This window comes from Macrosteles quadrilineatus, unplaced genomic scaffold (assembly GCF_028750875.1).
Source record: "Macrosteles quadrilineatus isolate MER2022 unplaced genomic scaffold, UCM_ALF_1.0 Scaffold_6__1_contigs__length_79288215, whole genome shotgun sequence".
In the NCBI taxonomy this organism is placed as follows: domain Eukaryota; kingdom Metazoa; phylum Arthropoda; class Insecta; order Hemiptera; family Cicadellidae; genus Macrosteles; species Macrosteles quadrilineatus.
The window spans coordinates 14,944,026-14,957,332 of record NW_026542599.1 but is presented as its reverse complement, the minus strand read 5'-3'; the positions used below and the strand labels follow the sequence as shown (position 1 = coordinate 14,957,332).

Genomic DNA, 13,307 nt, shown 5'->3' with positions numbered 1-13,307 from the left:
AAAATATCTCAGCTGTACTTATTTGTTTGTTATTTCAACAGGGCCGGACTTACGACTTCAGGGGCCCCGGGCAAATTTTCCAATGGGGCCCTAGGATTTAAGTTCGGGGGGGGGGTCCTCTAGTGGGATTAGGGGGTCCTCCCCCGGGAAAATTTTCTAAATTTAGGCTTCAAATAGAGCAATTTAAGGCCAAATAAGCAATAAGTTCTATATAAAAAAATTCTTAAAACATAACTATTTTAACATATTTTTATATACAGCATATTTTAATTTTATACACAAAAATAAAAATGTATTGCTTTATAGTACCAGTGACGGCATATTTGGTATGGTATCATGGTAGGCTACCATAATATATTTGGATATGAAGTATTGATATATTTTTGTTTATTACGTATTTAAATTATCGATTATTGCCGTCGATTTGTATGGTTTTTCAATATTACTACAATATAGGTGTGATTATTTTATTTTCATAATGGTTTTGGTACCTATGGCATTCTCGTTTTTATAATATGTTAAAGTCCTAGCATGAAAAGTACCATTGGGGACTTTCAAGTTTGAGTTTTTTTATTGAGGAGCAAAATCTTGCAATGTCTAATAAACACTCACAAGCTAAGTATTTATATGAGTAACTGGAAGATGTTTACATGGATCCAATATCGATTAATGCAACACAAACATAGCATTGAATACAACATTACTCACTTCAGCTTTGTTTTTGTACTGTTAGTTTGCAGAATTACAATAAAATAACACAAAAGTAAGACAATTTCAACCAACTTGACGTGACCACTAGTCTCAAAGGACAAACTATGGGAGTAAAGTGATTTAAATTGTTTTGGATAGGCGATAATGCATTTTATGTGTGTGTATGCGCGTGCGTGAGAGACAGGACTAGACAGGATCCCTTATCAGCTCATTATCATTTATTGTTGCAGCTGCTTCTGCTTATTCGCTTATTTACGATTTCATATGACAACGCTCGCCCAATCCCAATAAATGTAATTTTTTGTTAACATCAGACGACTCTAGTTGTTTTAAAGTGTCTATATAGATCTAAAAAATCTTACTGGTGCTACAGTATATGATTTTGACTCCAAAGACTAAATTGGAGATCAAAATTTGGACGCATAACTTAATTAATTACTATTTTTACAAAACCTTTTAATTGAACGGATAATATTCTTCTACCCCTTAAAATCCTGATTGGTATATACTTAGAGGTAAAAGAAAAAAATAACATTTAATAAAACATAAACGGAGCAATGTTTTTATTTTTAAAAGTATTTGAACTCCAGTGAATCTCCATTTAACACAATACAATTTTACAAGTTACGTTCTACGTTGGGACAAGAGTTTTCATATTTATTGTATTTTTGCCCCAAGCGCGGGACCCCCTTCAACTCATTCGCCGCGGCCGTACGTTCGGGCGAGCGGCTTCATTGAAACTGAAACTTGTCCGTCACAGCCTAGCACATATGCTCAGCTCATGTAAACCAGGCCTAAGCGTGGGGCCCAGTGCAACTCTGAGAAAAAGTCCCTTAGGGTCAAGAATCTCATTCCTAGTAATGCCTTAAAATGCACCTAACAATAACCTTAAACATAGGATAGCGAAAATAAAAATAAAGCTGTTACAAAAGAAGGCCATTTGTTAAGTGTCTGATCAATTTTCGAAGTTAATGATAAAAACTAATGTACAAAGGGGGCCCCTGTCGGGGCCCCCCTTGGCCCGGGGGCCCCGGGCGTTCGCCCCCTTCGCCCATAGGTAAGTCCGGCCCTGTATTTCAATTTATTACCTTATTAAAATCAGGTGTGATTATTTGTTTGTATTACTGTACCTATTCTGTTTTGTTAATTTCAGATTAACTTAACCAATCAATGGTTATATTATTAGTGTAATTTGAATTAAAACGGGGTGAAGCTCATAGGTAACAGCTAGTCTAAAATAATATTTAATTAATGTTGGATAAATTTGAGAAAAAATGAAGAACAAATCCAAACGTACTCTCTTTACCCATTGTTTTAGTTACAACTTCAATCTTAATTCTCTCATACAACCCCATGACGTCATCAAAGTGGATGAACGGAGCTTCGGCTTGTAACCGATTATGCTAACTATCGATAATCACTGCTGATTCGATAATCCTCGGTTACATCTCGCCGTGAGCGATATCGATTATCGATTGGCAACTGTCAATTACCGCCTAATGCGGTAGACGCGAAGTAACATGTGCTAGCTATGCAAATGTACCCAGTAGGTGGCAAATGTGTTGTAATATATGCAATTAAATGATTGTAGGTAACATAGATTATGTTAATCTCCGATTAGAACGGGAATTTCATCAAGGAGATTAGATAGTTGTATAAACATGCAGAACCGCTTACAAACTATGTTCACTAGTTCGATGCTGGTTGAATGTCAAACAAGATTTGACAGGTGAAAACCTCGGCATGTATCTGCGATTGGAGTTGGAATATCATCAAGATTAGATATTAGTTGTATAAACATGCAAAACCGCTTACAAACTATGTTCACTAGTTCGATGCTGGTTGAATGTCAAACAAAATTTGACAGGCTAAAACACGTCACGTTTTTACTCCTTGACTTTCTCCCAGAAGATTGCGTCTATAAGGCATTGCTAAAAAACTAAACTAAAAATAATTCAGTAAATAACAAACTGTATAGAAAATTACACACCAGGATAGGTCAAGGGTGGAATTTCCCTTTGGATTTGGTAGTGGTCAACTAGTCCTTGGAGGGTGTGCAGGGGTTTATTAAAATGTTGAAAGACAAGTTGATTAATTAACGTTAAAAAATGGTTTTTTCACATTTTAGATACTCAAAATTAAGGGTAAACACCCTCGTTCCCTATTTTTGTTTAATTGACGCTGTTTTATTTTATGTTCTTTATTATGTTTTGTCTATAACATTGGAGTTTTTAAATTTTGTAAGAAAAAAGTCCACGCCCGGGTCTTGTCAATTTGTTACGATGACTTTTTATAAAGACCATTTTTAACCCACAACCCCATTGAAAATGTCGTCTTGGTCCAGAACTGATCTCACTCGAGCTCGAACTAGCATCCTTTAGATTCAAAGGGTTGACCATAACTGAGTTACCTAGATAATATTTTACACAGTCACAGAAAAATATACAATTCCGACAAAAAATCTTATTAAGATTGAAAAACAAACCTATGTAAATAAAGTAATAATCCTAATCCCACCCAATCAACATCAACGCTGATTCAATCATGATTATTTCTTGTGCTACATACGAATTCACACGCAATGGTGTTAACACGAGTTGCGATGTGAGATTGATCGTTAACGATGGCTATCTCGTGAATCATCGTTGATCGTTTGCGACACGTGCTGCGCTCTGATAACAGCTTGTCAGGCGGTTTAACCTGTCATTTACACACACGGACTGTCAACACTCAACAGCTTGTCATCAAATGGAATTTTTTTGGAAAGACGTTTGTCCACTATTAAATGCTGACAAGATGACAGACGCACTAATAGTTCGATACACGTTTTGTGATTCTATACAAAACGTGGAAGAAATACACGGTGCGACGATGAAGACCACGTAATCACAGCACTTTTTTATCTTAGGGAAACTCGTGTTTTGCTATTATTGCTAACTTAACAGCTAAACTCCGATGAAATAAACATTTCCTGAGTTATTTAGTCATCAATAATATCGTAAAACTGGTTCAAAACGCATACTGTTTCATAACGAACAGCTAATTTAGTTCAGAAGGGTAAAGCCTTTGATTATGGTAAAACGTAATGGTTTAAAAAAATTCTTAACATGGAAGGAAAGTGGTCTTTTGATAGAAAAAGTTTCCCCGAGTGTTTCTTGGTCCACCAAGTCGTTGTCCATCTTCTAAGATGCGGAAATGGATTGAGAAAAAGAGAATGAAAGCCAACTAAGAGAATAAGGAATATGTTGCGGGGATAATTTAACCTAAGAGTATAATATCTATATAGGTGATCTATATAGGTGATTAGACAGAAAAGACCTTTTTCTTTGTCTCTCGTCTACTGAAATCTTCTACTTTGCAGCAATGGGTGAACGTATCTGCAATGAGAAAAAAGATGACACAGTGAACTAAAAGATCATCTATTGTACAGAGAGGACGTAGTTTGACGAAGTAAGATATTTTGTTCACATACGGCCAAGACTTCCGCTTTTTAAGCATCGCATTCTTTGAATTTCCTACTTCTGTTCTTCTATGGCTTTGTTTTATCAAAGGTTTTTCTGCCCCACAGGGTGAAGTCTTCAGTAGTGGCACTGGGGGCGCACGCCATCTGTAACCGCGTCCCCGGACTGACTTCGCGCCAGAGGGACATGTGCAGAGCGGCCCCTGACGCCATGGTGGCCGTGGGTGACGGTATACGACTGGCGACCTTGGAGTGTCAACAGCAGTTTAGCAATCACAGGTGGAACTGCTCTGCTATTGGCAGAGGAAACTCTTTCGGTCACGTGGTGGTCGTTGGTAAGTGAAATCATTAGTAAGATTTTATATTCTGTTTTTTACGCACGGATAAGTAAGGTACAGAGGAAACATTCAGGGTATACATGTGTCTAGCACTAGTCGCTGGTGTCTAAGGTACAAAAGCCCCCCATGGTGGAGAAAGACCCTGTGCCCTGTGTGATAGGAATTTCTGCACAGTGGTCACTTTTGGGCTCTTCCTTGCTCGTCACAAGTATACCAATGTTCCCTCTGTACATTTCCTTTCTGTGTTGTAGTTGTACGTACTGGCACCATAGCTTGTTCATAGGTCATTGTCATAGGTGTTGACAAATCTGTCAATGAATTTTGGTGTTTTCACTTCGAGAAAGATAGTTTGAGGAGGGCGAACTCTTAAGGCCACTAAGAACGTTTAGTTTTTGACAAATTTACGTACGAATAGCCGGGGTTTCAGCAAGGAATAGGTAAATTGTGCAGGAAAATCTTTGGTGGTACACAGTTATGAAGACGTATATCATTTGAGTAGGCTATGTGTGGGTTTTTCAAACAAGTTACGCGATGAACTCTTTCAGTTTTCGTTAGAAGACGATTGCCAAAAGAATTTACCACTTTTGACAGCAAGCTCCATATCGGCGACACGAAATTATACAAGGTGGAGCGATAAAACTACGTATAGTTACGGCAAAGTATGGATGGATTGCAGAACTACTTTTGAAAGCTTTGGGAAAATCTCACACTTTAATGGCTACAACAGAAAACATTCGAATGAATCCCTTATGTAAAAATTAAATCTTAGCGAATCCCTTATGTAAAAATTAAATCTTAGGTTTTTATACTCCATATGTAGCAATCATCCTTACCAAAGGATGAACCCCAGACCCCCCATTTGGCTTTCTTCTTCAATTTTACGAAAGAGAAGTGCCAAACAAAAGTATTTCAAGCCAAGAATGAAAGAAGCGGCACATGCTTGTTTTAAAAATTTCCGTCTCTTGCCGATTGAATTTCTGTTTTAGATCATACACTACCTTTTCAGATGTTCATGGTTTACACAATGTTGGAATATATGTAAAAGGTAGTTTTGTAATTATAGTGTATATAGTTGTAATGATTTATGTTTACACCATAGACTTTCGTTTCACTCATTGACACTAAACCACTTTTGTGACACTAAATTACACTACTACCTTAAAATTAGTCATATGCCGTTGTTTGTTTGAGATTATTCGCTATAGACATATACAGTATACACATTTCATTTTTAAAGATGATGTTGGTTTGGTTGGGTGATCAGAGTCTAGTGACCTCAACCTAACCTTTCTAAACCTTACGTTTAGTTCAGGCGAGTATGCGTCTAATTACGTTGCATGTTATAGCTAGATGGGAACGACCTTGGTAATTTGAAAAAGGGAAATAAAAGGGTCTTCTAGCCCCGGGCATGAATTGGACCGTTTTAGTTAGATTCGAAGGGGCAAGGATAAATTATTGAAGCAAAGTTCACTGTAAGCTAATGTTTCCAGTGCATAAGCAAGGGTAGAAAGATATTGTAAAGTTCATGCTCGTCACTATAGTTTCTGTCAAACATCTCATAGGTGTAATCTCAAACAAGCGCACGTCTAAAAGTGTATATCCTCTGAAACATAATAATAGGAATGACTCCTTTTAAGTTATATATTTCAATGAAATAACATTTGACCACGTTTACAAAAGTAAGTATTCTTTATAATCAACGTCCTTGAACAAAGTAGAAACGCAACACAATAAATTAAATCCGTACAAATGTTACTATCGCCCTTCCCTCGTAATAGAAAACAAACTCCACACATTAGTCAAACAGGTCAACAGCTCCGGAACAACCTAATCCGTACTTTATAGTGATTGCTTTTCTACAATAACCTGTTACAAATAACACCCTGAAATATCGGTAGATCAGGAAGGAGGTGTATAGAGATTGATTTTATTATAACGCGCTCAAGCCAAACAAAGAGCAATCTATAAAGTGGCGGGAACCTGTTTACAATCACCGATTAATATCACAGAGATGAGGTTTTATGGGGGCCTACGAGGTGAATACGTTACGGCGTGTAGGCTTCAACTGCTGTTTAATGTGTCAGCCAACATCTGGCGAAGCTACTTCACTTTGGTGACACCTTTGGGTTGGTATGCTAAGGAAATAGTTCTAATTTTGACACGCGTTGCATTAGTCTGATAGGTGACAACATTTTAGCACCCTCTTTAGTAAGAATGAAAGAGAATTCCTAGTAGTTTAGTTCAATGTTGGAAGGGTTGATTATTTTTGAATCTGTATGAACTAAACGCTCTTTTCGCACTGTGGAGTACCTATTCGTAGTAGTTTATAATGATAAAATACCTACTTTGTATGGTCGCCATTTCATTGAACAGTATGGAAACAGTATGAATAGTACGTACTACTGTACTACTTAATACATATATTTATCACGTTCTCTTTTAAATGTTGCCAATTTGAAAAGAGGGAGAGTCGAAGAAAGAGAAATAAATTGGAATGTGTATATAATGTTGTTTGTCCTACGCATGTTTTATGTCAATAATGCAGATATTTAATTTATCAGTGATGCATTATCAAATGATTCATGTAGAAAATGTAGGAACATGAAATATATAATGGCTTTGGTACTGAATTATTTACTATTTATCACTTACCATCTAGTGTCCTCAACTCAATCCCTAGATGGAGGAATTGTCGCCATTCATAACTTCGTTCTTCCATTCCCTTCTAAAATGGCTACATTTTTAACTTTTGTATCGAGGACCTCTAAAACAGACCAAAACTCGAAAAATTGTGCTTATTATAGTCGAAGGTGGTATCTATCTATTAGCAAAGATTAAAGAGCTGACACACATGCCCCACAACATAGGTAAATACTACATACTTTCTACCCTTTGTCTACTCTTTAAGGGTGCACTCTACCCCTGACACGCAAACGAATGCAAGGGTTTGCAAGATTACTGTTTTCACCTGCTACATTGAAGGTAGAATCAAAGTTAAGGTCTCATACTAAAGAGGATGCAATTTTCTATAGTTCTGCGTTTCATTATTTCATTTATTTTTAATACACACCATATACACTTGATTTGTAGGACAAGAAAAAAGGTCTTTTCAACTAGCCCTAACTTATTAAAAAAACGTTATTTTAAAATTTGAAAACGCAGAACTATAGATTAGTATTTGCACTACTATAAGCCGTTTAGAGTGCGTAGCTATCATTATTGGTTAATTTGGAAACAGTAATCTTGGAAACCTCTGCAAGCGCTTCTCGCGGCACTGTCCAATGGTGCAACATAGCAACTGAAGCCCGAGCTGAGATTTCCGTGCTGAGGTAGAGCGCACCCTTAATCTGTGCTCTTAGACCATTCATTCAGGAACCTAACTCTAGAGATAAATCCTCTTGTAATTTAATCCTCTTTTCCGCAGGCAGCAAAGAAGCCGCGTTCACATACGCCGTCAGCAGCGCCGGCGTGGCGTACGCTGTAGCGGCAGCCTGCGCCCGCGGAAACATCTCTTCCTGCGGCTGTGACCCGCGCCACAAGACGCGGAAGGAGTTGGCGCCTGCCGGCTGGAAGTGGGGCGGCTGCAGCGTGGATGTCGGCTATGGCATGAGGCTGGCACGACGGTTTCTTGACGCTAGAGAGCTGGAGTCTGACGCACGCAGTCTGATGAACCTGCATAACAACAAGGCCGGCAGAAAGGTGAATTTTGGAACTAAGGTTTGATACGAGATAAATATGAGTTGAGATGGAACACAAATTAGAGTATTAATTTTCAATCATGGGTGTAGAATAGTGTGAGATTCTTGTGTAGCTTTTTTACTGACGCAAACCTCCAATTCCTCTACCTTTTCACTATCACTATGCTACAACCCTGAAACATGTTGTTTCTTCATCCAACATTTAAATTCCAAGTCTCGAGGGGTTTTAGAAGTCAGCTAGTAAGTTCAACGAGAGCTGGGTTCAGTTTCAAACCTTTCTCAGAATTTCTAACTTTTCTCAGGATGCAACAGAACACGTAAACAGAGCATGAGTGTCGAATCATGAAGTTGGTGACCATTTTTGTAACTGATCTTTCAAGATGGCTATTATAAGTTCAATATAGTTTATGACAAGTGTCATAGGATTATTACGGATTTTTCCATAACTAGCAATACGTTCCACAAGACGTCTTTGACTCTGAAATCAGATCCCATAGTCATGTTGAAATAAATCTGGTTCGCTAGGTTCTCATGGGAATTCAAACATGATAATCTCAGATTCTCCTGCGGAGAATCCATGTTTAATGTGTGTTAAATCTCCATGTTTTTCTGTTGCTTAGGCCGTCAGACAGAGTCTAGTGACGGAATGCAAGTGCCATGGAGTCTCAGGCTCTTGCACGATGAAGACTTGTTGGAAAACCCTCCCTCCGTTCCGAGTGATCGGCGACAACCTGATGAGGAAGTACTGGAGAGCTAGGCCTGTGGTGGCGCTGCCTTCGCCCAAAGGACTCGTGCTGTCGACGCGGAGAGGGAGGTGGGTGGAGAAAATCAACTGTGAACGTGTACTAGGGTATCTTGATGTTAAGATTTCCAATATCAGGTTCTTAGATTTTTGTTATGTTAAGTTAACCCTTACAAGAAATACAAGGAGTATTGAGACAGGATGAAAACAGAAGCCTAAGTTGCATCATCTTTAGCACTATACCTTTAAATAGGGTGTAGATACAATTTATCACAAAAACCTGTTAATTTGAATGTGTTAAAAGGGGGTTTCATCTTAGTTCCAATTTAGATAGCAATTTTATTGTTGATGTAACTTTGGATTCTACGGAAAAGGGCTTGAATTCTACAGAATACAATGGAACAAAAGTAAAAGTAATTTACTTTTGTAAAAATTTTAGGTTCTCTTTAAATTATCTTTCATGACTCGACCACAAAGTTACCTAATTATTATGTATTCAGTATCTTCTTTTACTTTTATTAAAAGGTAACTAAAACCTTGCAGACGTTCAACAGTATTAAATACAGCTTGTTATTGATGTATTAAGGATCATCTATATTGTTTGATTCAAAATACAGGCCAGGACTGTCGGGGACCTCTCCGAAGAAGTCAGACCTGGTATTTCTGGAGCAGTCCCCCAACTACTGTGAGAGGGATTTGTCCACAGGGTCGCTTGGTACAGTAGGACGTCTGTGTAACCGCACATCTACAGGTGAGGAAACCAGGGTAGACTAATTTACATTTCTTTGGTAAAGTTGTAGCCAGTTGTGGATTGAAAATTCAAGTTGAGTCAATGACAGAGAACGTTGATTAAATTACTGACTTCTTTTTTTTCTTTTGCTATCCCAGTTTCAAGCACTTGAGTCATTACATTTATCTTTGTTGTTGTCTGATATCTTTTAGGATGTGCCACCCCATGCATTTCGTCAATTCAATCTACAATATGGATTTATCTTCTTATCACTAACACAAGAAGACCCCTGAAGATGCCACACAAAATGACGAAATGCATAGGTGACACAAACATCTTGCCTACAAGAACTCAGGCAACACCAAGGCAAATCTAATACTCACTTTTATCAAATATGCCAACTTTTAAACCAAGCGAAACTGATACAACGTATTCTAAACTGCATCTGCATGCCATAATAAATATTAAAGTCTCAAAAACTAAGTAAAGGGTTCATTTAAGTATTTTCAGTTTTAGTAAAAATGATTGGCTATAGCTGGTTCATAAATGGGATGTCTACTCCAGTATCTAAAAAGACAGTGGTAATGTAACCCGGTAGAGTTGTTGATTGCGAATTTCAGAGATCAGAAAGAATACATCATTCTTTGTTCAACAAGTTTCTAAAATGACTGAAGAAATCATGAAGTGAGAGTATCTCAAGGTTCACTAGATTTTATGCAATGTTAAGAGAACTTAATCAAAAGTATCCTTAGTCCTCTAGATTTCATGCACAATAGTATGTCCTGTATATACTACTAGAATTCCTCTAGTAGTATGGACAGTTACTACGAAATAATTATGTAAGTTTTTCACAATTCTTACAGAGATATTACAGTGAAATACCACGTCTCTGTAGCGCTACAGGTTCCACTGTGGTTTTATACATTCTTATTTTGGTATATTGTGGTAGAAGTTTATATTCAATAATTTTATTTTGCTCCTTTATGATCTTTTTGCTGCCGTGAGTCTATTTAGAATTTCAACATACGTTTTCGTTGTAATTGTTACTCCCAGATATTTAAATATGCTTTCTGGAACCTGTAGTTTAACCCTTATGGTCTTTTTCACCATCTTGCCTATTTTGCCAACCTGTTAGCACTAAACTTCTCTGTTCCCAGGCACTGACGGTTGTGATCTTCTTTGCTGTGGACGAGGCTACAATACCCACCAGTTTACAAAGATCACCCAATGTCGCTGCAAGTTCCATTGGTGCTGTTACGTCAAATGTGACACTTGCAGTGAACGGACTGAACAATACTCTTGTAAATAAACTGTTGAGGCAGCTGCATAAAGAAATGGCAGTAAGGGTTCTGTATAAAACGTCGTTCGAAATTTGTACAGGTTATATTGTCAATAGGTTGACATTCCATGCAACAACTGCTATATCACTGACGATAAAAATGTATTGTTGAAAGTGTATGGATATCTCAATGATTTTTACTAACCGTAAAGTCAAGATTTTGAAGCTTTAAAAATTTTTTAAATAGTGTGTAAAAATGTATCCTTGTATACAATTTTACCGTGCGATCATTGCAACTTGATACAAACAATGAACACAGCCTGCAAAATATATGTAATATGAGATAACAAATTTTAACGCATTTTTTCTACTCGTTTAACCTATTTTAAAGATTTTACGCAAAATTATGTTTTACTCCTGACTGTATATTCATTGCCTAACCCTGATTTGTGACTATATATAACGTTGAAATGGCTTTGTGTTCTTACGAAATCTGTTTGTTGTGCATTAAAAAGATATGGACTACGGAATGTTTATTCAATTTTATTCAGGAGAAGTTTCTATTAGAAACAATTTTACGCCTTGAATGTGAAAGTTTCACGTACAATATTAGTTCTTTACTTTTGGTGCTGCAACTGTCACAGATAATAAATGCTACTTGTTATAAATCATGTACTTATTTGATGAACAAAATAATTGTATGCATAAGATGTTTTTTTTTAAATATGAGAATGTTTTAAACAAAAAAACCTATATGGTGTTTACCCTTGTACATAATTAGTTCTATCCTGTTATGATTCGTAAATTTTCTACAAAATATTAAGTATTTTGGAAATGTTTTTACTATAGGTACTCAATTTTTAGTTTCTCTTTTATTCCTTGGCAGCTTATATTTTTTATGTAAAGTATGATATTAACCCGATAAACGAAACTTGTACATGCAAAATGTTTATAATAAGCACATATTAACTAATAAGTTGTACAATTTATGTAAAATAGTGTTAAGTTATTTTCCGTACTTATAAAATGACACCAAAACACATAACTAATATATGTAACATCTTTGAACAGAATAATTAATTTTATGTAATAAGTTGTTTATTTATTTAATACAAAGTTTAAGTATTCTGAATTTGTTCAATTGCTCCTCATTTCATTATAAACTAATGTGGCGTATTTAAAGGTATAATATACTCCAAATAATATATACCAAATGCAAAGTATAATGGAGTATAACAATATACTCCAAATATAATGAAATTCATTTTTAATCGACCTAGATTGAAACATACAACCAAACGATTAATATTATTTACATCAGGGAATATGCTTTTCATGAAAAAACTTATTATAGTGTTTTTGGGTTTTAAGGAAGACTCTAGGTAGCATTTATTCTTAAACTGTTAAATCAGTGTCAAAGTATTCATTTTTGAAAAGTTGAAATTTTGATTGTAAAGGGTGTACCAATGATACCCCCCAATTTACTTTCGCTGTCACATGATGAGAAATGCAACAATGAATGAACAGCTGTTCTAATAACCTCAATTAAACCACGCCATGTTAGTAAACAATTATGCTATGAGTTTATTAACACTGTAACTTTGCTGCGCAATACTATTTTAGGAATAATTGTGATTCTTTTGCAAACAATTTATAAAGAACTTGCAGTTAAAGGTTTTTTAAAGTCGCCCCAGCGATTTGCTTTAACGGAAGATAATAATTGTCCAGAATATGCAAGCAATTTCAAGCTGGAGTGAATATTTGGTGGAATTTTCAAGCTACCAAAGAAATGCTATTAGAACAAGGACGTTATTTTCTAGAAATGGAATAATTACTCCATCAAGTTAAAATAACATAAGGTAAGATATGTTTTGATGTGTTATTTTTATGTATAGGGCACATGTTTGACATTTTGGTGATCTCATTGCCACGCCCCGTTTAATCCTACATAAGTCATTGCCATCGCAAATCAAGAAAACAAATAGTTAAATATCTCTCAAGGCAAGCAGAACTTTATAGTTTTTGGAGAACTCTCAAATATAATTTACTAATTTATCACTACATAATGGCCAGTATACTTTGAATAATATTTCAGCGATATTTCTCCACGTCCTATATGCAAGGTGAAATCCTCCACTGGATTGAAATTTAACAACCAATTATTCATTTATGCAACATTGTAAAAGGTTAACTCATGTCCCTGTAATAAACATAAATTTTTATGTCCTCTAAAATATGGTGGCATGTAATTAAATAAATAAGTGTTAATCCATTCCTAGTTTCACGCCATTCTTTCGTACAATACCAGAAGGTGAAATACTAAACTAAAATAAACTTTCTACGACCTTT

The 13,307-nt window shown here is 36.2% G+C and overlaps 1 protein-coding gene across 1 annotated transcript in view; it reads left to right on the top strand.

Annotated features, from left to right (window-relative positions):
- Nucleotides 1-11,658, top strand: part of LOC128996474 (protein Wnt-2-like) — a 73,077-nt gene extending 61,419 nt beyond the window's left edge. Inside the window, exons 2-6 of the mRNA XM_054421830.1 lie at nt 4,280-4,506; nt 7,934-8,208; nt 8,828-9,021; nt 9,567-9,700; nt 10,837-11,658. Of these exons, the coding sequence (XP_054277805.1) occupies nt 4,280-4,506; nt 7,934-8,208; nt 8,828-9,021; nt 9,567-9,700; nt 10,837-10,988 (982 nt within the window). The 3' untranslated portion in view covers nt 10,989-11,658. The remainder of the gene's footprint in view (nt 1-4,279; nt 4,507-7,933; nt 8,209-8,827; nt 9,022-9,566; nt 9,701-10,836) is intronic.
- Nucleotides 11,659-13,307: the final 1,649 nt, after the last annotated feature.